This window comes from Cetorhinus maximus, chromosome 5 (assembly GCF_964194155.1).
Source record: "Cetorhinus maximus chromosome 5, sCetMax3.hap1.1, whole genome shotgun sequence".
Classification (NCBI taxonomy): Eukaryota; Metazoa; Chordata; class Chondrichthyes; order Lamniformes; family Cetorhinidae; genus Cetorhinus; species Cetorhinus maximus.
This window is the reverse complement of record NC_135883.1, coordinates 160,534,602-160,558,832: the sequence shown is the minus strand read 5'-3', so window position 1 is coordinate 160,558,832 and position 24,231 is coordinate 160,534,602. Positions and strand designations below refer to the sequence as shown.

At 49.1% G+C, this 24,231-nt stretch overlaps 1 protein-coding gene across 1 annotated transcript; it reads right to left on the bottom strand.

The window, feature by feature from the left end:
* Positions 1 to 383: 383 nt before the first annotated feature.
* On the bottom strand, positions 384 to 10,206 carry LOC144681037 (carbohydrate sulfotransferase 9-like). Its single transcript, XM_078542722.1, has 2 exons — positions 9,993 to 10,206; positions 384 to 1,378 (listed from the first exon to the last, which is right to left on the bottom strand). Exons 1-2 carry the CDS (start codon positions 10,153 to 10,155, stop codon positions 627 to 629), a joined length of 915 nt encoding a protein of 304 aa, XP_078398848.1. The 5' UTR covers positions 10,156 to 10,206; the 3' UTR covers positions 384 to 626.
* Positions 10,207 to 24,231: the final 14,025 nt, after the last annotated feature.

The following is a 24,231-nucleotide window of genomic DNA, read 5'->3' as shown; positions in this document are numbered from 1 at the left end:
TCTGTCTTTCTTTTGACGGTGTTGGTTGTGAGAGGAACGTTGGCCAAGACACCGGAGGAACGTACCCCCTCCTCAACTGGCATTATGCAGGGAGTTTCCTTGCTGCTTATCACAGTGGAGTAAGTTGGCGCTGGGGAATCACGGTCCGCCCCCTTCAGGTGGCCGATGCCTGAAGTGAGCTCATGCAGCTCCAGTGTGGTGCAGCCAGAGTAGAAATAAAAAGTAACCTCACCTCCACACAGGAGTGGCCTCTGCTGTGCCAACGTGACATGTTCTTGCATTTCGCACATCAGTCCCCGCAAACAGTCTCTTCGAGTGAGATTGCCAATGGCCACTGGACCTCTGCGACATGGGACATAAGCTGTCCAAACCCACTTTTTTTTATCATCCATTGATCACTGGGCCAGCATTTATTGCCCATCCCTAATTGCCCTTGAGAACGTGGCGGTGAGCTGCCTGCTTGAACCGCTGCAACTCGCGAGGATTCTTTCATCCCGTTAGTAGCATTTGAATCCACTGATGAAAGGTAAGCATCCATCTCACACCCAACTCCCACTGCTGGAACTTTAAGCTGTATGGGTTTGTGGTGTGTTTTAGGTTTGTGGTGTTCTTTTTTTGGGAGTTGTTTAATTCAAAGTTGAAGCGCTGGTGAAATTGAAGGCGGCAAAGTCACTGTGGTAGAATTGAAACAACTCACCCATCAGCTGTGCCGGGAGCTGGTTGATGTGCTGCTCGGATGATGGGTTCTCTTCCGAATCCTGGAACTCGGGCAGCTCTACCTCCTCTGGGACGCCTATCCGACGCAAAAGGTGTCTCATCTCTTGGTCGAGGAGCCCGTGTGCCACGATGAAGTCGTACCGGATGAGACATGGGTGGCACAACTCAACAAGGGGCTTCCAGCTGGTGGCTGGGCTCAACCCCTGCTCCAACACGCGTTGAACAAATGCCTCGAAGGATTCCTCTGCAGCACCATGGCGACGGTAAGTGGAGAGCAGGCGCCGGAGGGGGTCTCTGATGAAGATAATTTTGGTGTACGATGCCAGCAGGCCACCGATGGTGGTCGCATCATACTGGCTCAGGTCTGTGTGAGGTGCCCGCAATGGCAGACTCTCATTCACTATCTTCTCCGCTTGCCCAGGTGACTCATTCAGGATCTTTACTGCCCGCTCCCAGTTCGCTGGGCCAACATCAGGCACGCTGCAGTACACCAGCTTGAGACGTTCAGTGACTTTTAACCTGGAAAAGTAGTTGGGCTGAAGGAGCCTGTTGATCTTTGGTCCCCGATTGCAGAATAACCTCAGCAGCTTTTTCCTCAGCTGCTGATTGTGAAGGAAGGAGTCAAAGGTCACAGGCATGCTCACTACAGCTGATTCAGGACCTGCAGCAACGAAATAAATAAATCACACCACGTAAGGATAGCATTTAAAAATGTCCTGCATTTTTTAGTCAGCTCTATTCCTTCCATTCTCCATAGTTCAGGAACACACTTGGGCAGAGCTAATACCAATCCAGCCACTTAAGCCTTTGCACATCACAAAGTAGCTGCAGGGCCTCCAACAGAGCATCATTCAAGGCCTAAAGACAAAATACTGCAGCTGGAAATCTGAAACAAAAACAAGAAGTGACGCCCTCACCTCAATGAATTCCGGGCTCGGCTCGATGCTGAACTCTTCTTCTGCCGCCTTCGTCTCCGTGCTCATTTCTTTGGGCAGGAGTCCTCTCTCCGTTCAACGGATCCTTTCACCCACCTCCAGTATTCTCCCTCCACCTGGACTCCTCCCTCTGGCCTCTTCCCTGCCCTTCATCTTTTCATTGCTAATTGTTGGCGTGATATCGGCCGTCTCAATTTCTCTGCTCCTCTCACCCACTCTAACCTGTCTCTCTCTGAACTTGCCGCATTCCGTTCTCTCAGGTCCAACCCTAACTTTGTTATTAAACCTGCTGACAAGGGTGGTGCTGTTGTTGTCTGGCGCACTGACCTCTACCTCGCAGAGGCTGAGCGTCAACTCACAGACACTTCCTCCTACCTCTCCCTGGACCATGACCCCACCACTGAACATCAAGCCATTGTTTCCAGGACTGTCACTGACCTCATCTCCTCTGAAGATCTTCCCTCCACAGCTTTCAACCTCATAGTCTCTCAACCACAGACAGCCCGCTTCTACATCCTCCCCAAAATCCACAAACAGGACTGTCCTGGTAGACCGATCGTGTCAGCCTGTTTCTGCCCCACCAAACTAATTTCTTGCCATCTTGACTCCGTTCTCTCTCCCCTTGTCCAGTCTTTTCCCACCTACATCTGCGATTCCTCTGACACCTTACGTCACATTAACAATTTCCAGTTCCCTGGCCCCAACCACCTCCTCTTCACCATGGATGTCCAATCCCTCTACACCTCTACACCCCACCAGGATGGTCTGATGGCTCTTCACTTCTTCCTTGAACAGAGGCCCAAACAATCACCATCCACCACCACTCTCCTCCGTCTGGCTGAACTTGTTCTCTCACTAAAAGGTGTGGCTATGAGTACCCGCATGGGCCCCAGCTATGCCTGTCTCTTTACAGGGTACGTGGAACATTCCTTATTCCATTCCGACTCAGGCCCTGTCCCACAACTCTTTCTCCGGTACATCGATGATTACTTCGGTGCCGCTTCATGCTCTCGTCTGGACCTGGAAAAATTTAACAATTTTGCTACCAATTTCTGCCCCAATATCACTTTCACATGGTCCATCTCCAACACTTCCCTTCCCCTCCTCGACCTCTCTGTCTCAATTTCTGGTGATAGACTGTCCAACAATATCCATTACAAGCCTACCGACTCCCACAGCTACCTTGACTACAACTCCTCACACTCCGCTTCCTGTAAAGTCTCCATTCCATTCTCTCAGTTCCTTCGCCTCCGTCGCATCTGTTCCCATGATGTCACTTTCCAAAACAGTGCTTTTGACATGTCCTCCTTCTTCCTTAACCGAGGTTTCCCACCCACGGTGGTTGACAGGGCCCTCAACTGTGTCCGACCCACCTACCAGGCCTCTGCCCTCACACCTCCCTCTCCCTCTCAGAACCATGATAGGGTCCCCCTTGTCCTCATTTTTCACCCCACCAGCCTCCACATTCAAAGGATCATCCTCCGCCATCTCTGCCAACTCCAGCATGATGCCACCACCAAACACATCTTCACTTCACTCCCCCTGGTGGCACTCCGTAGGGACTGTTCCCTCCGGGACACCCTGGTCTACTCCTCCATCATCCCCAACACCTCAACCCCCTCCCAGGGCACCTTCCCATGCAATCGCAGAAGGTGCAACATCTGCCCCTTTCCTTTCCCCCTCCTCACCGTCCAAGGGCCCAAACGCTACTTTCAAGTGAAGCAGCATTTCACTTGCACTTCCCTCAATTTGGTCGACTGCATCCACTGCTCCCAATGCGGTCTCCTCTACATTGGAGAGACCAAACGCAGACTGGGTGACCGCTTTGCGGAACACCTTCAGTCTGTCCACAAGCATTACCCAGACCTCCCTGTCACTTGCCATTTCAACACTCCACCCTGCTCTCATGCCCACATGTCCGTCCTTGGCCTGCTGCAATGTTCCAGTGAAGCTCAATGCAAACTGGAGGAACAGCACCTCATCTTCCGATTAGGCACTTTACAGCCTTCCGGACTGAATATCGAGTTCAACAACTTCAGACCACTCCTCCATCCTCACCCCTTTTTGATCCCCTTTTTTCAAATATTCATTTTTATTTTTTTATTTTATATATATTTTTTCCCACCTATTTTTATTAATATTATCATTTTTCTAAATGTATTTCTATTTTTATTAATTGTTTTATCCCCACTTTTTTGCCTATTTCGATCTTTTTTCCTGCCACTCTCCCCTCCCCCCACCCCACCCCCACTAGGGCCATCTGTCACTTGCTCATCCTGTTTTCTACTCTTAATGTCACCATTAGCATCTCCCTTAGCCAGCATCACCACCACCAACACTCCTTTGACCTTTTGTTTAAGACATCTTTTTCAATCTCTCCTTTGCTCCAACTGTTGCTGGCCCTCTATCCAGCTTCACCTGTTCCACTCCCCTTAAACAGTATAAATTTCACCATATTTCTACTTCTGTTTAGTTCTGTAGAAGAGTCATACATACTCAAAATGTTAACTCTGTCTTCCTCTCCACAGATGTTGTCAGACCTGCTGAATCATTTCAGGCCTATTCTGCATAGAATTATATTCCAAGTATTTATTATCCTTTGTGTGTCACAAGTTAGTAGGCAGGTACAGCCAATAACTAGGAAGGAAAATGGAATGTTGGCCTTTATTGCAAGAGGGATGGAGTATGAATGTAGGGAAGTCATGTTACAACTGTGCAGGGCATTTGAGGTCACATCTAGACTACTGTGTACAGTTTTGGTTTCCTTACTTAAGGAGGGATATATCTGCATTGGAGGTAGTTCAGAGAAGGTTCACTCAACTGATTCCTGGGATGCCGAGGTTGTCTTATGAGGAAAGGTTGAGCAGGTTGGGCCTATACTCTTTGGAGTTCTGAAGAATGAGAAATGATCTTATTGAAGCCTATAAGATTCTGAGGGGCGTTGACAGGCTGGATATTCAGAGGATGTTTCCACTTGTGGGGGAGTCTAGAACTAGGGGGCACAGTTTCAAAATAAGGGGTTTCTCAATTAAGAGGGAGATGAGGAGTAATTTATTCTCTCAGAGGGTTGTTAGCCTTTGGAATTCTCTTGCGCAGAAATTAGGCTCGGCCACTAAATATATTCAAAGCTGAGTTAGACAGATTTCTGATTGACAAGGGAGTCGAGGGCAGCAGCAAAGTGGAGCTAAGGCCATAATCAGATCAGCCAATGGCGGAGCAGGCTTGGAGGGCCGAAAGGCCTACCCCCACTCGAATTTTTTTGATCTTATAATCACTTGGCCCAACAATCCCTCTTAGCGTTTACCCTCCTCGTGAGTAATTAGTTCCAATCACCTTTAACCACTCCTGTTCCCATGTTCCTCCAATCGGATTTTCCATTATCCACCTATCTGAGCCAATCTGGGATGTTGACATAATTTCGATCTTCCCGTCATGTAACATAATGTCTCCTGCCCTCTGCTCTAAATCTCTTACACTTAATCTTGTATCCCTCATCCATAACTCCCTTAACTACTGGAATCAGTTTGCTTCTAACTACGCTATCCCATCCTTTCATAATTTTAAACACCTCTGCCCCCACAATCTGCATCGTTGTAATAAAAAAATGGACTCAATTGTTCCAAGTTCTACATAGTCATACCAGCTGGTGAGCTTCTGAGAATGGGCCCCTGTACTAAAGTAGCATCTAAAGTGATACCTTTATCATGAAGAATAGTTTGCAAATGTCAATGCAATTTGTGGCAAAGGATCATGCATCTATTCAACTAATGAGGGAACGCTTGTCAACAACCTCCGAGATTCCTACATTCCTCTAGTTATGGCCTCTCAATGCATCTCCCACTTGCCTGGTCACTGGGTTGGGTGGGTGGGGGCAGTGATGGGAAGATGTGACTTAGCTCTGAAGTTCCCTCTAAAAACCTCTTTGTCTTTCTAACTTTTATGGCCTATCTGAAAACCTAGCTCTTTTACCAGCATTTGGTCAGCCTAGTCTTTACTCTTCCACTGGGTGTGAGTGGACAGGCAGGGCCAGCATTTGCTGCCCACCCCTCACTGAGCTGACTCGCTAGGCCATTTTTAGATTTTCAGAGGGCGGAGTCAACCACATTGCTGGAGTCACATGTAGGCCGGGCCAGGTAAGAACCACATGGGTTTTTACAACAATCAATTATAATTTCATGGTCATCGTTACTGAAACCAGCTTTATATTCCAGATTTATTCTGAATTCAAATTCTACCAGCTGCCCTGGCAGGATTTGAACCCATGTCCCCAGAGCATTAGGTGATACACTTTGGAAGGAGTAACTTGACAAGGAAGTTTTCAATGAACGGCATGGCGCTAGGAAGTTCTGAGGAACAAAGGGACCTTGGCGTGTGTGTCCATAGATCTCTGAAGGTGGAGGGGCACGTTAGTGGGGTGGTGAAAAAGGCATATGGGACACTTGCCTTTATCAATCGAGGCTTAGATTACAAAAGTAGGAAGGTCATGTTGGAGTTGTATACAACCTTGGTGAGGCCACAGCTGGAGTACTGTGTGCAGTTCTGGTCGCCACATTATCAGAAGGACGTGATTGCACTGGAGGAGGTGCAGAGGAGATTCACCAGGATGTTGCCTGGGATGAAACATTTAAGTTATGAAGAGAGGTTGGATAGACTTGGGTTGTTTTCGTTGGAGCAGAGAAGACTGAGGGGCGACCTGATCGAGGTGTACAAGATTATGAGGGGCATGGACAGGGTGGATAAGGAGCCAGCCTTTCCCCTTAGTTGAATGGTCAGTCACGAGGGGACATAAGTTCAAGGTGAGGGGCAGGAGGTTTAGGGGGGATGTGAGGAAAAACTTTTTTACCCAGAGGGTGGTGACGGTCTGGAATGCACTGCCTGGGAGGGTGGTGGAGGTGGGTTGCCTCACATCCTTTAAAAAGTACCTGGATGAGCACTTGGCACATCATAACATTCAAGGCTATGGGCCAAGTGCTGGTAAATGGGATTAGGTAGGTAGGTCAGGTGTTTCTCACGTGTCGATGCAGACTCGATGGGCCAAAGGGCCTCTTCTGCACTGTGTGATTCTGTGATTAGCCTGGGTCACTAGGGGAGGCGATGGTGTATTGGATTTGTCACTAGGCTTAGTAACCTGGGGACCTGGGTTTAAATCCCACCATGGTAGATGGTGGAGTTTGAATTCAATAAAAATCTGGGGATAAAAATCCAATAGTTTAATTATGGTCGGTTGTGGTAAACTTTAGGGAAGGAAATCTGCAGTCCTTACCTGCTCTGGCCTACAAACATTTGGAGGGGCGGGTGCCAAAATTATGAGTGCTGTCTCACAGACTAGTCAAGCAACAGCCTGACATAATCATCCTCACGGAATCAGACCTTACACGTAATGTCCCAGACACCACCATCACCATCCCTGGGTCTGTCCTGCCAGTGGGACAGCAGAGGAGGCAGTACAGATGGGAGGGAGTTGCCCTGGGTGTCCTCAACATCGACTCTGGACCGCATGAAGTCTCATGGCACCAGGTCAAACATGGGCAAGGAAAGCTCCTGCTGATTACCACGCACTGCCACTGATGAATCAGTGCTGCTCCATGTTGAACACCACTAGGGTGCAGAATATACTCTGGGTGGGGAACTTCAATATCCATCACCAACAGTGACCAAGCTGGCCAAGTCCTAAAGGACATTGCTGCTAGACAGGGTCTGCAGCAGGTGTTGAGGGAACAAACAAGAGGGAAAAACATACTTGACCTCATCCTCACCAACTGCCTGCCACTGATGCATCTGTCCATGACAGTATCGGTAGGAGTGACCACCGCACAATCCTTCTGGAGACAAAGTCCCCTATTTACATTGAGGATACCCTCCATGTTATGTGGCACTACCACCGTGCTAAATGGGATAGATTTCGAACGGATCTAGCAACTCAAAACTGGGCATCCATGAGGCACTGTGGGCCATCGGCAGCAGCAGAATTGTACTCGAACACAATCTGTAACCTCATAGCCAAGCATATCCCCCATTCTTCCTTTACCACCAGGCCAGGGGATCAACCCTGGCTCAATGAAGAGGCTGCCAGGAGCAGCACCAGGCATACCTAAAAATGAGGTGTCAACCTGGTGAAGCTATAACACAGACTAGTTGCATGCCAAACAGCATAAGCAGCAAGATATAGACAGAGCTAAGTGATCCCACAACCAACGGATCAGCTCTAAGCTCTGCAATCCTGCCACATCCAGTTGTGAATGGTGATGGACAATTAAACTGGAGGAGGAGGCTCTACAAGTATCCAATCTCAATGATGGGGGAGCCCATCAAAAGATAAGGCTGAAGCATTTTGCTACAATCTTCAGCCAGGAGTGCCAAGTGGATGATCCATCTCGGCCTCCTCCGGAGGTCCCCAGCATCACAGATGCCAGTTTTCAGCCAATTCAATTCACTCCACGTGATATCAAGAAATGGCTGAAGGCACTGGATACTGCAAAGGCTAAGGGCCCTGGCAATATGCCAGCAGTAGGACTGAAGACTTGTTGAAGATAAGCTCCAGAACTTGCTGCGCCCATAGCCAAGCTGTTCCAGTACAGCTGCAACACTGGCATCTACCCGGCTATGTGGAAAATTGCCCAGGTATGTCCTGCACACAAGAAGCAGGACAAATCCAACCCAGCCAATTACTGCCCCATCAGTTCACTTTCGATCATCAGTAAAGTAATGGAAGGGGTCATCATCAGTGCTATCCTTCAGCACTTGCTTAGCAATAACCTTCTCACCGATATCCAGTTTGGGTTCCGCCAGGGCCACTCAGCTCCTGACCTTATTACAGCCTTGGTTCAACCATGGACAAAAGAGCTGAACTCCCGAGGTGAGGTGAGAGTGACTGCCCTTGACATCAAGGCCGCATTTGACCGAGTTTAGCATCAAGGAGCCCTAGCAAAACTGGAGTCAATAGGAACTAGAGGGAAAACTCTCCAGTGGTTGGTGTCATACCGAGCACAAAGGCAGATGGCTGTGGTTGTTGGTGGTCAGTCATCTCAGCTCCCAGGACATCACTGCAGCAGTTCCTTAGGGTAGTGTCCTCGGCCCAACCATCTTCAGCTGTTATATCAATGACCTTCCCTCCATCTGAAGGTCAGATGGGGATGTTCGCTGATGATTGCACAATGTCCAGCACCATTTGCTCCTCAGATACTGAAGCAGTCCATATCCAAATGCAACAAGGCCTGGACATTATCCAGGCTTGGGCTGACAAGTGGCAAGTAACATTCGCATCACATAAGTACCAGACCATGACCATATCCAACAAGAGAGAATATAACCATCGCCCCTTGATGTTCAATGGCATTACCATCACTGAATCCCTCACTATCAACATCCTGGGGGGTTACCATTGACCAGAAACTGAAGTGGACTAGCCATATAAATAGTGTGGCTACAAGAGCAGGTCAGAGGCTAGGAATCCTGTGATGAGTAACTCACCTCCTGACTCCCCAAAGCCTGTCCACCATCTACAAGGCACAAGGCAGGAGTGTGATGGAATACTCCCCACTTGCCTGGATGAGTGCAGCTCCCACGACACTCAAGAAGTTTGACACCGTCCAGGACAAAGCAGCCCGCTTGATTGGCACCACATCCATAAACATTCACTCCCTCCACCACCGACACACAGTAGCAGCAGTGTGCACCATCTACAAGATGTACTGCAGAAGCTCACCAAGGCTCCTTAGACAGCACCTTCCAAACCCATGACAGCTACATCTAGAAGGACAAGGGCAGCAGATAGATGGGAACATCACCACCACCTAGAAGTTCCCCTCCAAGCCACTCAACATCCTGACTTGGAAATATATCGCCGTTTTTTCACTGTCGCTGGGTCAAAACCCTGGAGCTCCCTCCCTAACAGCACTCTGGGTGTACCTACACCACATGGGCCACAGCGGTTCGAGAAGGCAGCTCACCACCACCTTCTCAAAGGCAACTAGGGATGGGCAATAAATGCTGGCCCAGCCAGCGAAGCCCACGTCCCGTGAATGAATAAAAAGATTTCTAGTCTAGTTATGGTACCACTATGCCACTATCTTTCCATGTCAATGTTTGCCTGATTTATGCTCCTGCAACGCGCGTCGAGACATTTTACTACATTAAAGGCACTATATAAATGCAAGTTGTTGTGTTTTTCATGAAAGGCTGAGAGGCATCAGTAACATTCACAATTACACGTGGATTCAGGACTCTACCCGGACCCTTAAAAACAATTTCCCAGCAACATGGCAGAAGCTGTTCTGTAATCTTCAGGGAACCTGCCGATTATAAACTCTCAGCACACAGAAAAGGAGTCACAAGCCATACCTTCTCCAGCAGCAGTTAAAACATCTGATCTCCATTCTTTAGAATAGCGCCATCCCAGATAACCCAGGAGGACTAACGTGATTGAAAGGCGTCCAGGGAAGCCCATTGCTTCTCTACTTTTCACTCTGACAGTAGCCTGAGCCTGTAGCTCCACCAGTTCCATATAGATTCAGCCTCAGGCCTGCATTTTATGGGCAGGCACTTACAAGGCATCGATTCCCACTATCCAAACCCCACAGCTCTCTGCTGTTTGTTATCTCCTCTCATACTGTTTACCTTAGACTGAATCAATACAGCACAAGGATACTGGCTCCATGAACTATAACTTAGTACTTTATATTTGCTTCCTCAATCTCAATTTAACACAGAATCCTACAGCACAAGAAGCCCATTTGGCCCCTCTAGCCTGTTTTGGCTCTTTGAAAGAGCCCCCACTTTGCCACTTGGACCTGCACATGTTGCCTTTTTAAGTGGAGATCCAATATCCTATTGAAATTTCCTGTTGTATCTGTTTCCAGGACCCTTTTGGGCAATGCTTTCCTCATCATAACAACTCGCTGAGTGAAAAAAAACACTCTCCTCATATCCCCTCTGGGTTTTTTTTTGCCTATTAAACCTGTGTCCTCTGGTTAACAAACCTCTTGCCAAAGGAAACAGCTTTGATGGAACTCAGTTGAAACGCCTCATTATTTCTCCTCAACTTTCTCTGCTCTAAGGAAAATAACAACAGCTTCTCCAGTCTCCACACAAAAGTGAACCCCTCCCCATCCCTGGTACCATTCTCAGCAATTTTCTCTGCACCCTCTCCAACTTCTTTTCCAGATTTCTTATCCTGACTATGGCCATATCCGCTTTCTATGTGGGCTCAAGATGTCGCAAAGCACTTTATGGCCACTCGCTTAATTTTTAAGTGTATTCACTGTTGTTAAGTAGGTAAACACAGCAACCAATTTGATGCACAGCAAGGTCCCATAAATAGTAAGTGAGTTAAATGACCAGTTAATTGCTTTTATTTGAGGGAGAGGGTTAAACATGATGCAGGGTGATCTTCTTGCAATTTAACTTCTACCCAAACAGACAGGCAGGGCCTCAGTGTTACTGCCTCACTTCCAAGGTGCAGCACTCTTTCATAGAGCCATAGAGTCATTATAGCACAGGAGGAGGCCATTGAGCCCATCGAATCCCTGCCGCCCATCAAATCCATGCCAGCAATCAACTCAGTCCCATTTCCCATCTCTATCCTCGTAGCCCTGCGAGTTCATTTCCCACAAATACCCATCCAATTTCCTTCTGAAATCATTCATCATCTCTGCTTCCACCACCTTCATGGGCGGTGAGTCCTCAGTCATTGCCACTCGCTGTGTAAAAAGCTCTTGCCCATATCCCGCTGCATCTCTTTCCCAAGACCTTAAATCTGTGACCCCTATACCATCAGCCAATGGGAATAGTTTTTACTTTATCTAAGCCAGTTACAATCGTGTACACCTCTATCAAATCTCCACTCAAATCTCCTTTGCTTCGAGCAAAACAACCCCAGCTTCTCCAACTTAACCTTGTAATTATAATCCCTCATTCCTGGAGCCATTTTGGTAAATCTCCCCTGCACCCTCTCAAGGACCATCACGTCCTTCCAAAAGTGTGTTGACCTCTTTCAAATCTCCACTTTATCTTCTGCAGCCCCAGCTTCTCCAATCTATCCAAGTAACTGAAGTTGCCCCTGTATCTAAAGAGGATTGGAAAATTATGTCCAGTGCCGCATTCATTTCCACACTTGCTTCACTCAGTATCCTTGGGTGCATCTCATCTGGTCCTGGTGCCTCATCAACTTTAAGTACAGACAGCCTATGCAACACCTCCTCCTTATCAATTTTAAACTCTTCAAATGTCTGAACTATTGCCTCTTTCACTATCACCTGGTCAGTATCTTCTTCCTTGGTAAAGACAGATGTAAAGTATTCATTTAATATCTCAGCCATGCCCTCTGCCCCCATGCATTCATCTCCTTTTTAGGTCCCGAACCAGCCCCTTACCACCCTTTTACTATTTATATGCTTTCAAAGACTTTTGGATTCCCTTTTATGTTAGCTTCCCGTCTCTCCTCATACTCTCTCTTTGCCCCTCTTATTTGTTTTTTCACTTCCCCTCTGTCTCTTCTTTCTTGAGCCTGGTTCTCAATTTTATTATCCACCTGATATCTGTACGCTTACCCTTTTTCTGCTTCATTATACTCTCTATCTCTTCCGTCATCCAGGGAGCTCTGGATTGGCTTGCCTGAACTTTCTCCCTCTCGAGAACGTATCTCAACAGTACACAAACTATCTCCTTTAGAAGAATTCACCTGCCAATCTTCGATTTCAGTTTACCTGGGCTAGATGTGTTCTCACCATATTGCCCTCCCCCAATTAATTATTCTTACTCTGGATTGCTAATTGTTCTATTTCATATCCAGCCTAAACGTTATTGTACTATGATCACTGTCCCCTAAATGTTCCCCTACCGGCATTGGATCAACTTGAAGAACAGGGTCCAGCAATGTCTTCTTTCTTGTTGGACTGGAAACATACTGATGTAGAAAATTGTCATGAGCACAGTCCAGAAACGCTTCCCCCTCTCTGCCCTTTACGCTATTACTATCCCAGCTATATTAGGATCATTAAAGTCCCCTATTAGAACTATTCTATAATTGAATATTGCTGACAAGTTGCCAACACTTTTATTCTTCTTATTATGATTTTTCTTTCCACTCTATAATTCTTGCACCTCCCTGGAGTTAGTTCGTGGTCCTCTATAGTTCATTTCTTTGAAACAGTGTCAGAGGATCTTCTACGTCCATTTGAGAGGGCATACTAGGCCTCAGTTTAAAGTTTCATCCAAAAGACAACACCTCTGACAGTGCAGCACTCCTTCAGTACTGCGCTGGAGTGTCAGCCCGGCCTTACCAAAAATATTAACATCGTTTTTGCATTCAAGTGTGTTCAATGCACTCAATTACAATTTTACATCAAATGTTCTAATTTGGAATGAATTTGATATGCGCACAAAACTATCCAGTGTGCTCAGAGCTACCCAATGCACTCAAATCTATATCCAGTGCAATCAATTTATATTCAGTGCACTCAAAGCTATCCAGGATCATGATACGGTCTTGCCCCTGGAATGGGGCAAGAATCCATGACCTTCTAGACTCAGAGACGCGTGCTGTGTAGCTCAGACGGTGAGTTTCAGCAAGCTGTCTTGACCATTAAAGGAGACTTGTAGCCAAGTCTGATCCACTCATGTATAAAAGTGAAACTTGCTTGCCAATGCCACAAGGGGGAGCTATTGTGTGTGTGTGTGTGTGTGTGTGTGTGTGAATTGATTCATGTCCATGCTATGTATACACAGGAATGTCTATCTTTGTATGTACATGTTGCTTCATCATGTTTATGTATACTTCCTTGTAGTGCATGTATAGCCTGGTGACTGTACATACAAATTTGTGTACATGTGTATGTATACACACGTATATATCCACACGTATATATACACACATACACACACACACACAAACAGTAATAAAAACTATAGGAGCTCATCATTCTCAGAGAGCTCCCCAATGTTTCTGAGGTTCTTGTCAAGGTACCCTCACGCTGAAAGCAAAAGCTGAATTATCTGGAGAATTATCTATAGGGCAGCTGTATGAAAACCAACTTTGGTTTAATGGGAGCCTTACAGCCAGATAACAGGAGAAGCCACGCACAAGAATGCCACAAGAGGGAGCTAATGCACATAACTAAGTTCCCTCTGAGTCAGACGGCTTGGATGTTGTGCAGTCCATCACGGTGGGAACTATGGCGACCTGGCCCACTTAATCATGGGAGAGGCCCCAAATCAGCCTCCCAGTGGGTGGGAAAACCTCCGCTGATCAAGTCGGAGGGCGAAAGGGACTGACGTGGGATTCCTGGCTGCCAGGGGGATGTCATTAATGAGCCATGTGACACCCGTCTATCCCTGAGCCCACGGCAATTTAGTGGTGGCTCAGGGGTTAAATGGTCTCCCACAGCATCGGAGCCGCCCAGCAAAACCTTCCGGCCTTGTGGTGGGCGGTGGGTCCCTGGCAATCAGGCACTCTGTGGCCGATCGGGGGACTTGACGTTGGGCAAGGGGGTGGCCACAGGACTCCACCCCTCTCACCCTTGCCCTCGAACCCTCTTCCTCCATCTCCTGCGAACCCATCCCTCCTTCACCCGCCTGTGGCCTGGGGCCCAGCCCCGTTCCTGGGCCTCAGGCGGCTGCTGTCCCGCCAGCAGCCACCCCCCGCCCCCTGCTGGTGGCAATGAAGAGCTGCCGACTTCTGATTGGCCAGCAGCTCATGGCAAGGCAAGGCTTCCACCGCTGGTGTCCTCAATCCTGGGGAGGACCCAACGGTGGCCAATTAAGTGCCTGAAGCTCTGGCGGGCCTCCCCCCCCAACTGAACTGGCCGGGGTTCCTGCTGGCTCTCTGGCCGGTGGACGAGACCCCCATCGGCCTGAAAAAATCCCACCCAGAGTGTCATGGGCTCAAACCCCACTCCAGAGACTTGCGCACAGAATCCAGGCTGCCACTCCAGTGCAGTACTGAGGGAGTGCTGCACTGTCAGAAGTGACATCGTTCAGGTGAGATGTTAAACTGAGGCCCCGTCTCACGTCTCAGGTGGACATAAGGATCTATTACTATTTTGAAGACAGTAGGGGAGTTCTCCTGGCCAACAGTAATCATAGAACCATAGAACCATAGAACACTACAACACAGAAAACAGGCCATTTGGCCCTTCTAGTCTGTGCTGAAATATTATTCTGCTAGTCCCATTGACCTGCACCTAGTCCATAACCCTCCAGACCTTTCCCATCCATGTATCTATCTAATTCATTCTTAAAACTTAAGAGTGAGCCCGCATTTACCACGTCAGATGGTAGCTCGTTCCACACTCCCACCACTCTCTGAGTGAAGAAGTTCCCCCTAATGTTCCCCCTAAACCTTTCCCCTTTCACCCTAAAGCCATGTCCTCTCGTGTTTATTTCTCCTAATCTATGTGGAAAGAGCCTACTCGCATTTACTCTGTCTGTACCCCTCATAATTTTGTAAACTTCTATCATATCTCCCCTCATTCTTCTACGCTTCAGACCAACATCAGAAACGAAGATAATCTAGCCGTTACCTTATTGCTGTATGTGGGAGCTTGCTGTGCACAAACAGGCTGCTGTGATTCCTATATTACCACAGTGACAACATTTCAATACTGAGAGTGTCATCTGTGGGTAAAAGCAAAACTGAAGGCCATTGAGATAAAATAGTAAACAAGAAATCAGGTAGGGAATTCAGAGGAAAACACTTCACCCAGGAAGCGGTGAGAGTGTGGAAGTCGCTACCACAGGAAAAGCAGGTGAGGTGAATAGCTCGGATGCATTTAAGGGGAATCTTGAGAAGCACATGTAGCAGAAAGGAATAGAAAGTTCTGCTGATAGAGATAGATTGGGAAGGGTGGAAGGAGGCTTGAGTGGAGCATAAATGCCAGCAATGACTGTTCGGGCTGAGTGGTCTGTTTCTGTGCAGTAAATTCTATGTTGTTCTGTGTATTTTATAGGCTGTAAAGCACTTTGGGACGTCCTGAGGTTGTGAAAGGCGCTATACAAATGCAAATGCTTTCTCCTTTTTTTTTCCAAGGAGCATTAGCATAGTGGTTATACGATGGGCTAGAATCCCAGCGGCGTGGGTTAATGATCCAGAGACAGGGGGGAGAATATTCCCCATGTCGGGTGGGCCATGCAGGAGCAGGCGCAGGCGGGCCCGGACCCAATCGCCGCCCGTGATCGGGCCCACGCTGCCATTTTACGCGGGTGGGCAGATTAGGTCCACTCAGCGTAGTTCATGACTCCCGTGCATAGAGGGAGTGGGCGGGTGGCGGCAGGAGTGCTCAGAACTCCGGGTCCAATGGTGACCCGACGGCCTGTTTAAATGAAGGCCTGGCAGCCTTGGAAAGTCTGCTCACAATGACTGGGAGAAGGGCTCAGCAGAGGGCAATGTGCCTGATGCAAGTCCAGAGGCTAGGCCTTCGGGGCAGGCCAGGCCGGAGGGTAGGCCATCGGGGCAGACCAGGCCAGAGGGGAGGCCATAGGGAAAGGTCAGGCCGGAGGGTGGGCCAGTGGGGAAGGTCAGGCCGGAGGGGAGGCCATAGGGAAAGGTCAGGCCGGAGGGTGGGCCAGTGGGGCTGGCCAGGCCGGAGGGTAGGTGTGCCCCTTGTCTTTCCGAAGAGTGCCTAGCTGCCCTCCTGGAGGCAGTGGCAGCGCATCTTGAGGCCCTTCTTCCGAGGGACAGGAGGCAGAGGCCTCCCCACCTGACCAAATATGCGTGGGACAAGGTGGCCGAGAGTGTGAGCTCCCGTGATGTGGTGCAGCGCACATGGCTCCAGTGTCGCAAAAGATTCAACGATCTCCTGAGTTCGGGAAGGGTGAGCACCACGTTGCCTCAAGTCACTTAATGCAGCCGTCACCGTTTCCCCCCCTACCCCCACCCCGGCAACTCTGGGTACAGTAACGGTATTGAATCCCTCACAGTATGTATCCCTTGCTGGGTGTGACAGCAGAGATTCCCCATGCCCAGTTCACCCTGACAGGGTTGAGCTAGGATGGGTTCTGCATCCGCAGCATGTGTGACACTGACACCCAGAGTATAGAGTGGGGATGAAAGTCAAGGGTCTGCACCTAGGCAGAGTGCTGGAACTGGGGAGCATGTCAGGGTCAGGGTGCTAATATGCTGGGAGGGAAGCTCCTAGGTGGTGTGGCACCAATCCATCTGCTGGTCTTTACGCTCCACGTGCTTGTGCCTCCTTGCTTAGCAAAGTGACACCTTATGGTGCCACATGTGAAGGAGGCAGCATTTGGGCAATGGGGGGGGTCAGCCCTGGCTTCTTTGAGTGAATGTGGGGCAGCTGCCGGGTGATAAAGAACTGGAGTCCTGCAATGTCCCACTCTGGCTGGGTTGGCAGGGATGCAATGGGAATTCAGGTGCAGGCTGGAATAATCAATGCTCCTCTCTCCTTTTCAGGAAAAGGCTGCGCACAATGCATCAGAACGGATGCGGACTGGCAGAGGCCAGGCCCAGTTGGCCATCCTAACGGCTTTCGAGCAGCAGGCCATGGATCTGGAGAGGGGCCATGCCCCCAGGTTCACCGGTGGCGGTGAGGCTGGGGTGCCACGGGGAGATATGTTTGGTGAACACTCAGGTCACAATGTGTGTCCCAACAGCCATGGCTCTGTTGAATGCTCAGTGATTGAAGTTAGCAACGTGGGTTTACCCTTGATGATGGAAGGATGAGCGCATAATGACCCGGGGGAGCAGCATGCAAGCTGACATTGTCTGCACTGTAACTAATCAAATGTCCTTTTCCTTCCTTTCAGCATCACCGGAGCAGGGCTGGGAGGAGGAGACAGAGGGCCCACCTCTCACCCCTGAAGCCCCCGAGCAAATGCACTCACCAGTGTCACAGCATCTCAGTCAGACAGGCACCAGCCCAGATACAAGCACCTCGGTGGCAATTAGATATTCGGCTAGTGTCCCGGGGCATGGCAGTGAAGGCACTTCACACTCACGTGAGGTGCGGGTAGAGACAGAGGGTGCCCGGGACTGCTGGGGAACAGGAACATGCTCAGTCGGTGGCTGATGATGAGCCTCTGGAGTCGTCCCTGAGGCATCAGGTGGTGGAAGCCCAGCAGGGTGTGCAGGACGATCTGACGGAGATACATGAGGTTATGAGTGGCATGGTGCCCATGCTGGAGGAGTCCACGCGGAGCATCACTGATGCAATGAGCCTCATGGCTGAGTGCCATGCTTCCTCCATGGAGAGAGTGGCGACTCGCATGGAGAGGCTTCTCCAGGAGAACAATCAGGCTGCCTGGGGATGTGCTCGGACCTGCAAGCCCTGACCTCAGCTGATCCGTGCCAGTGTGGGAGATGGTTTGGGCACCAAGCATCCCAGCTCGGTGCCCATCCATCTACAGTGAGCAGGGAGGTCCGAAGCGACCTCACATTGGCGCAGCAGCTGCCTGTCGTCTCTGCGGGCTCCTCTCAGGGCGCTCCGGAGGAGGGCAGCAGCTCCTCCGCCCCTCCGCCAGTGACCATGGCATCCGGTGTGGTTGCAGCGACTGGGGAGAAGCCAGTTCTGGAACTGGCCACTCCCTCCCAGGCAGGGCCAGCACAGGCTCCACGGGCCAGAGGACGTCCGCCAAGGTCATCGAGGCCAACAGGACAGCAGAGTCAGCAGGCTGGCTCAGATGCCAGTGCCAGCGAGGGGACAACACCTAGACGTAGCACCTGTAAGCGTAAATTTAAGGCACCTTAGGCACACCACGGGTTTCTCACTGGTGCTTTTATGTTGGCCTATGGTACTTTGTGGAAGACTTGGTGTGATGTCCAACTCCATTTTTGTTTTGCTTTATGAAGTTAAATTAGTTCACTCAATAAATTTTGATATGTTGCCATGCCTCAGGGTGATTCCTTACTTCTGCATGTGTATGGGAAGCCATGATGTTATGAGTGAGTTGTTTGACATTGAGCTTTATTGACAAGGGCCTTAATTAATGTTAGTATCCAGGCTGATTTTGCACTCAGGTATCGAGTGTGGAGTCTGCAGCCCTGGCGTGTGTTGAAGGTCCATCTGTGGTGGGCTAGTTGAAGGTTCTTTGGATTAAAGCCTCCCGGGTGTCCCTGCCTCCCTGGAGTATGCCCGGGTCAGTGTCTACCCCCTCAGCATTTCCCTGTGCGTGCTCATCCTCGGACTCACTGCTGGACTCATCCTGTACTTCCGGAGTATCTGTGTCTACGCCTCCCTCGTCCACTGCGTCGCCCCTTTCCAGTGCCAGATTGTGGAGAGCGCAGCATACAACCACTATCAGCGACACACGATCTGGGGGGTAACTGGAGTGCGCCCCCTGAGCGGTCCAGGCAACGGAAGCGCATCTTGAGAAGACCGATTGTTCTCTCCACCACAGCCCTTGTGGTGCCCTGGCTCCTATTGTAGCGCTGCTTGGCCCCTGTTCTTGGATGGCGGAGAGGCATCATGAGCCACCTTCGCAGGGGATAGCCCTTATCACCCAGCAGCCAACCATCCAGCCAAGCCAGAGCACTGAAGAGCCCCGGCACCTGGGAGTGTCTGAGGATGTAGGCATCGTGGGAACTGCCTGGGTACCTTGCACAGACTTGCAGTATCTGCATCCTGTGATCACACACTATCTGCACGTTCATGGAGTGGAAACCCTTCCTGTTGACGAAGGCACCGGGCTCACTTGCTAGCGCCTTGATGGCCACATGTGTACAGTCTATTGCATCCTGGACGCGGGGGAAGCCAGCAATGGCCGCGAAGCCTCTGGCTCGCTGTGTCTGGCTTGCCTGGTCCCAACGGAAATGGATGAAGGTCAATACCCATCTGAACAGAGCGTCTGTAACCTGCTTGACACAAGTGTGGACAGCTGATTGGGAGACACTGCAAAGATCACCCACCGAGCCCTGGAAGGAGCCAGAGGTATAGAAGTGGAGGGTAACTGTGACCTTCAGAGCCACTGGCATGGGGTGTCCACCCACACAGTTAGGGGAGATTTCAGGGCCTATCATCTGACAGGTATAGTTGACTGTCTCCCTTGAGAGACGGAGCCTCCTTCGGCACTGCACCTCAGTCATATTGAGGTAGCTGCTTCGCCGCCTGTATACCCTGGCAGCAGGATAGTGGTGTCTTCTGCGGCCCCTTCCACCTTGGACAACCTCTTGGCCCTGCACCCCTTGTGCCTGTGCCTGGCCTCCCAAAGGTGGCTCCCCTGGAGGCTGATTGTGAACTCCTGGCCTCCTTCCCCTTCTGGCCCTCCTTTCCTCCTCAGAGGAGCTGCCTCCAGTGGACAGTTCAGCTCCCATTCCCAGGCTAAGGGAAGGCTTCCTGAAAGCTGCAGGCCCCAGAAATGACCTTTACTGTATGCTGGTATGAGATTGTGTTCCTGCTCACACAGGCAAGTATAAGTAACTTTCACACTGAAACACCTGAGAGATCACATTTGTCACCCCTCTTAGCCCACCCATGGATGAGGTTTACACGAATGTCTCCTACCCGCCTGCCCGTTGCACCCGTGCAATGTCCTGAAGATCTCACGGGCTGTGAAAAATCAAAATTAATTGCTTTTTCAAGGGCCTTAACTGGCCCGTTAATTGATGGCGGGCGCGCATCCGAACTTATAGCACGCCCGCCTTCCCAAATATCGTGATGGCGCGTGGTGATGTCGGGACGCTCGCCCAACGTCACCGCCCGTCATTTTACGCGTGGGTGTGCGGGGTCCGTCCCTGTACACCAACGGGAAAATCCTGCCCATGACTTTAAATCCCAAGAGGACAGCTAGGGAATTTGAATTCACTGAATTAAATATATGTGGGCGTAGTAATCTGATGTGTAATATACCTTTAAGGCAAATGTTGGAATGTAGGATCACATGATCTTGGCACCCAATAGCAGAGTAGTGCAGGCTACCTCTGTAGTCTTGAGTTGGAGTCTGAAGTGTAAAGACAGAGTTTTGAGTTGTAAGCACACAAGTGTAGCTGCTGAGTTCCTTCTGTAAATAAACAGAATGTGTTTCTTCAAAGAACGATCCACTGATCTTCTCTGTCTGTGGTATCAAAACAAGCCTGCAACCTGGATCCTTTAGCCCCAACAACGCAAGGCACTGGATCCAACAGCAGGATAAAATGTTAGTCTCAGTACTGGTGACTGGGAAACTTCTGGATCATCGTTAAAAAAAAAGCATTTGTATCGCTAACCTCCATGAGGGAAGGAAATCTGCCGTCCTTACCTGGCCTGGTAGAGTAGATAGTCAGAAGCTTTTTCCCAGGGTGGAAGAGTCAATTACTAGGGGACATAGATTTAAGGTGAGAGGAGAAAACTCTAGAGGAGATGTGCGGGGCAAGTTTTTTACGCAGAGGGTGGTGAGTGTCTGGAATTCGCTGCCAGAGGAGGTGGTGGAAGCAGGTACGATAGTGGTGTTTAAGAGGCAGCTTGACAAATACATGAATAGGATGGGAATAGAGGGATACGGACCCCGGACGTGCAAAATGTTTTAGTTGACGGGCAATATGATCGGCGCAGGCTTGGAGGGCCGAAGAGCCTGTTCCTGTGCTGTACTTTTCTTTGTTCTTTGTTCTTTGTTCTATATTTGACTCCAGGCCCACAGCAACGTGGTTGCCTTTTGTCTGCCCTCTGAAATGGCCTCCCAAGTGGTATCAAACTCCTACGAGAAGGCCACATGGACTGTGGCGGTTCGAATTGGTGGCTCGCTGTTACGGGATGGACAATTCTGTGACCCTCATGGGTCACCAGACTAGAATTACTGCACCAAAGGCACGATCCTAGCCTTCGAAACTCTGTAACGAAGCTATTAATGAAAATAAATACCCACATACACGTATCATTCCAGCTAGGTGTCAGACATTGACCTAACTTTTGTGGCAGTTGGAAAAACATCGACAACACTGGTCCATGGAGCTGGGTGGAAAAATAGTTCTCCCTTTGACCCAGTTACCCAGCGAGAACTGCGAAATCCAGTGATGGACCTATAACCACACAAGAAGAAACAAAAATAGAACTTGATGTGCTATATTATTATTTTATTTTTCTTAAAAGGCAGGGATACTCCCTATCCCGAAGAATGGAAGAGTGAGGACAGATTCTCAACCTTTAGCCGGCAGTTGATTAATAATAGAAGCGTCTGACCACCCAAGTAGGGCAGAGTTAATTCAACGTGTTAAACAAACATCCTGTCCCCCGGAGACAAGTCAGGTTTGTCTTACAAGCCAATATTCTTTTCCTCAGGCTAGAATGTTAATAACAGCCAGTTAATCATGGCTGGATTCCCTGCCAATTGGAAAACAGGAACTCGGTGCTTTTTATAGCTGTCTAACTGAGCGCAGGTTATTGGGGCAAAGAATCATTGTGCTTTTCCACACAGTCCTCCCCTTATCCTGGTTTTCTCTACGCAGAGGAATCCAAAACTAGAGGCCGTAAATGTAAGATGGCGACGGATAAATCGAAAAGGGAATTCAGAAGACAAAGCTTTAGCCAGAGAGTGTGGAACTCACCACCACAAGGAGTAATTGAGGTGAATATCATAGGTGCATTTAAGGGAAAGCGTTATGGCTATACGAGGGAGAAAGGAATAGAAGGATATGCTTTTGAGGTTAGATGAAAAAGGGATAGGAGGAGGCTCGCATGGAGCCTAAGCGATGGCATGGACCAGTTGGGCTGAATAGCCTGTTTCTGCAGTGTACACGCTATGTCATTCTACGCATTGGCAAAAAGATAAGGGATAAAATTTACTCTTCCCAGTCAGTGGAAACAGAGAGAGTGAAGCTGTTAAGATGAAGTGGCTCCATTTTCTGCTCCGTTACTGCCACCCTGCGTTGGTTTTGACAATGGATGAGCCTCCTGCTGAATTCATTAATAAATGTATATCAGGGTTACCATGACGTACGTAGGACCCTGATGGAATTTTAACTGGCTCTTGAGTCTGGAAGTCTGGGGATGGCTGCCAAAATAGGCAAGGGCAAGAGAATGGAGGGGTTTGTGGGCAGGGGGGAGGATTTTGCTGAGGCACAGGGGCGATTGGATGTCAGCAACTTTAAGGGTGATAGATGAACAGTGTTATATGACATTGTATGTGCCTGCATGCCATTGTCATGTAATGGTGCTCGGCAGAGCAAGGGTCAACATGAGCCTGGCGAATAGCACTGCCCACGCTATGATGCATAGAGTCACATGGTAATAGACTGAGAAAACAGTCTAGAAAGAACACTCTGGAATCAGCCTGCATGGAGGTAACAGCACCATGCATGACAGTAACCTGGGATCTGTAAATAGTTCAAGGCTACCAATAAGGGGTTCGTGTTTAAATATAAAAGCCTCAAGATCTCATTGTTGAGCACCATTAGTATATTAAAGCTTTCCAAGGCATTTCACAGGAGGATTATAAAATAAAATTTGACCCTGACAAACATAAAGAGATATTAGATCAGTTGACCAAAAGCCTAACCAAAGATGTAGTTTCTAAGGAGCAACTTAAAGGAGGAAAGCAAGGTAGAGAGGTGGAGAGGTGCTGGGAGGGAATTCCAGAGCTTGGGCCTGGGCAGCTGAAGGCACAGCCACCAGTGTTGGAGCAATTAAAATCAGGATGCCCAGGAGGCCAGAACTAAGTATCTTGGAAGGTTGTAAGGATGGGAGGAGTTTGCAGAGATAGGGAAGGGCGTAGCCACGGACAGATTTGAAAACAAAGATGAGATTTTAAAAACTGAGCTTCAACTAAGGTTGCCAACTCTGGCTGGATATGTTCCTGGAGATTTCACCCCATGATCGTGCTCCTGTAACGGTCCCACCCAGCCAAACAGCTTTGTTCCCCACCTGCAATATCTTTACAACTAACGTGAAAACATTTTCCAAGAAAATGAACAGTGTACTGGAGATTAATCTTAAATTCCCAGAGGCTCCAGGACATTCCTTGTGTGGCGACAGCCCTAACTCTACCACTGTGGGTGTACCTACACCACATGGACTGCAGCGGTTCAAGAAGGCAGCTCACCACCACCTTCAAAAGGGTGATAAGGAACGGACAATAAATGCTGGCCGTACCCATGTTATAGATAGGGGAAAGAGATAGACTGCAATGCCCATTTCTCTTTCCCTTCTGTCCATATTCAGTGTAGTTTAATTTTGATAAAGCTGATGTGTATTCTTAAACACCAAACAGAATAATTAGTAGTTCACGTGTCTTTGAGATGTCCAGTGAAGTGGGGAGCTTTCTCCCACTCTGGAATTGAAAATTCAGATGGCTGGGGTCAAACCGGATTAACTTTTAAAACATTCTTTCATGGGATTTGACCATCTCTGGCTAGGCCAGCATTTATTGCCCACCCTTAATTGCCCTTGAGAAGGTGGTGGTGAGCTGCTGCCTTGAGCCACTGCAGTCCATATGGTGTAAGTACACCCTTAGTGCTGTTAGGAAGGGAGTTCCAGGATTTTGACCCAGTGACTGTGAAGGAACAGCGATATATTTCCAAGCCAGGATGGTGATTGACCTGGAGGGGAACTTTCAGGTGGTGGTGTTCCCATCTATCTGCTGCCCTTGTCCTTCTAGATGGTAGTGGTCATGGGTTTGGAAGGTGCTGTCTGAGGAGCCTTGGTGAATTCCTACAGTGCATCTT

What these genes read in the sequence shown, in the direction of transcription:
- LOC144681037 (XM_078542722.1), bottom strand. Translation starts at nt 10,155, where the DNA reads ATGGAACTGGTGGAGCTACAGGCTCAGGCTACTGTCAGAGTGAAAAGT. An exon ending in TTTAACTGCTGCTGGAGAAG is followed by an intron (nt 1,379 to 9,992) that starts GTATGGCTTGTG and finishes TCGTTGCTGCAG; the next exon opens with GTCCTGAATCAGCTGTAGTG.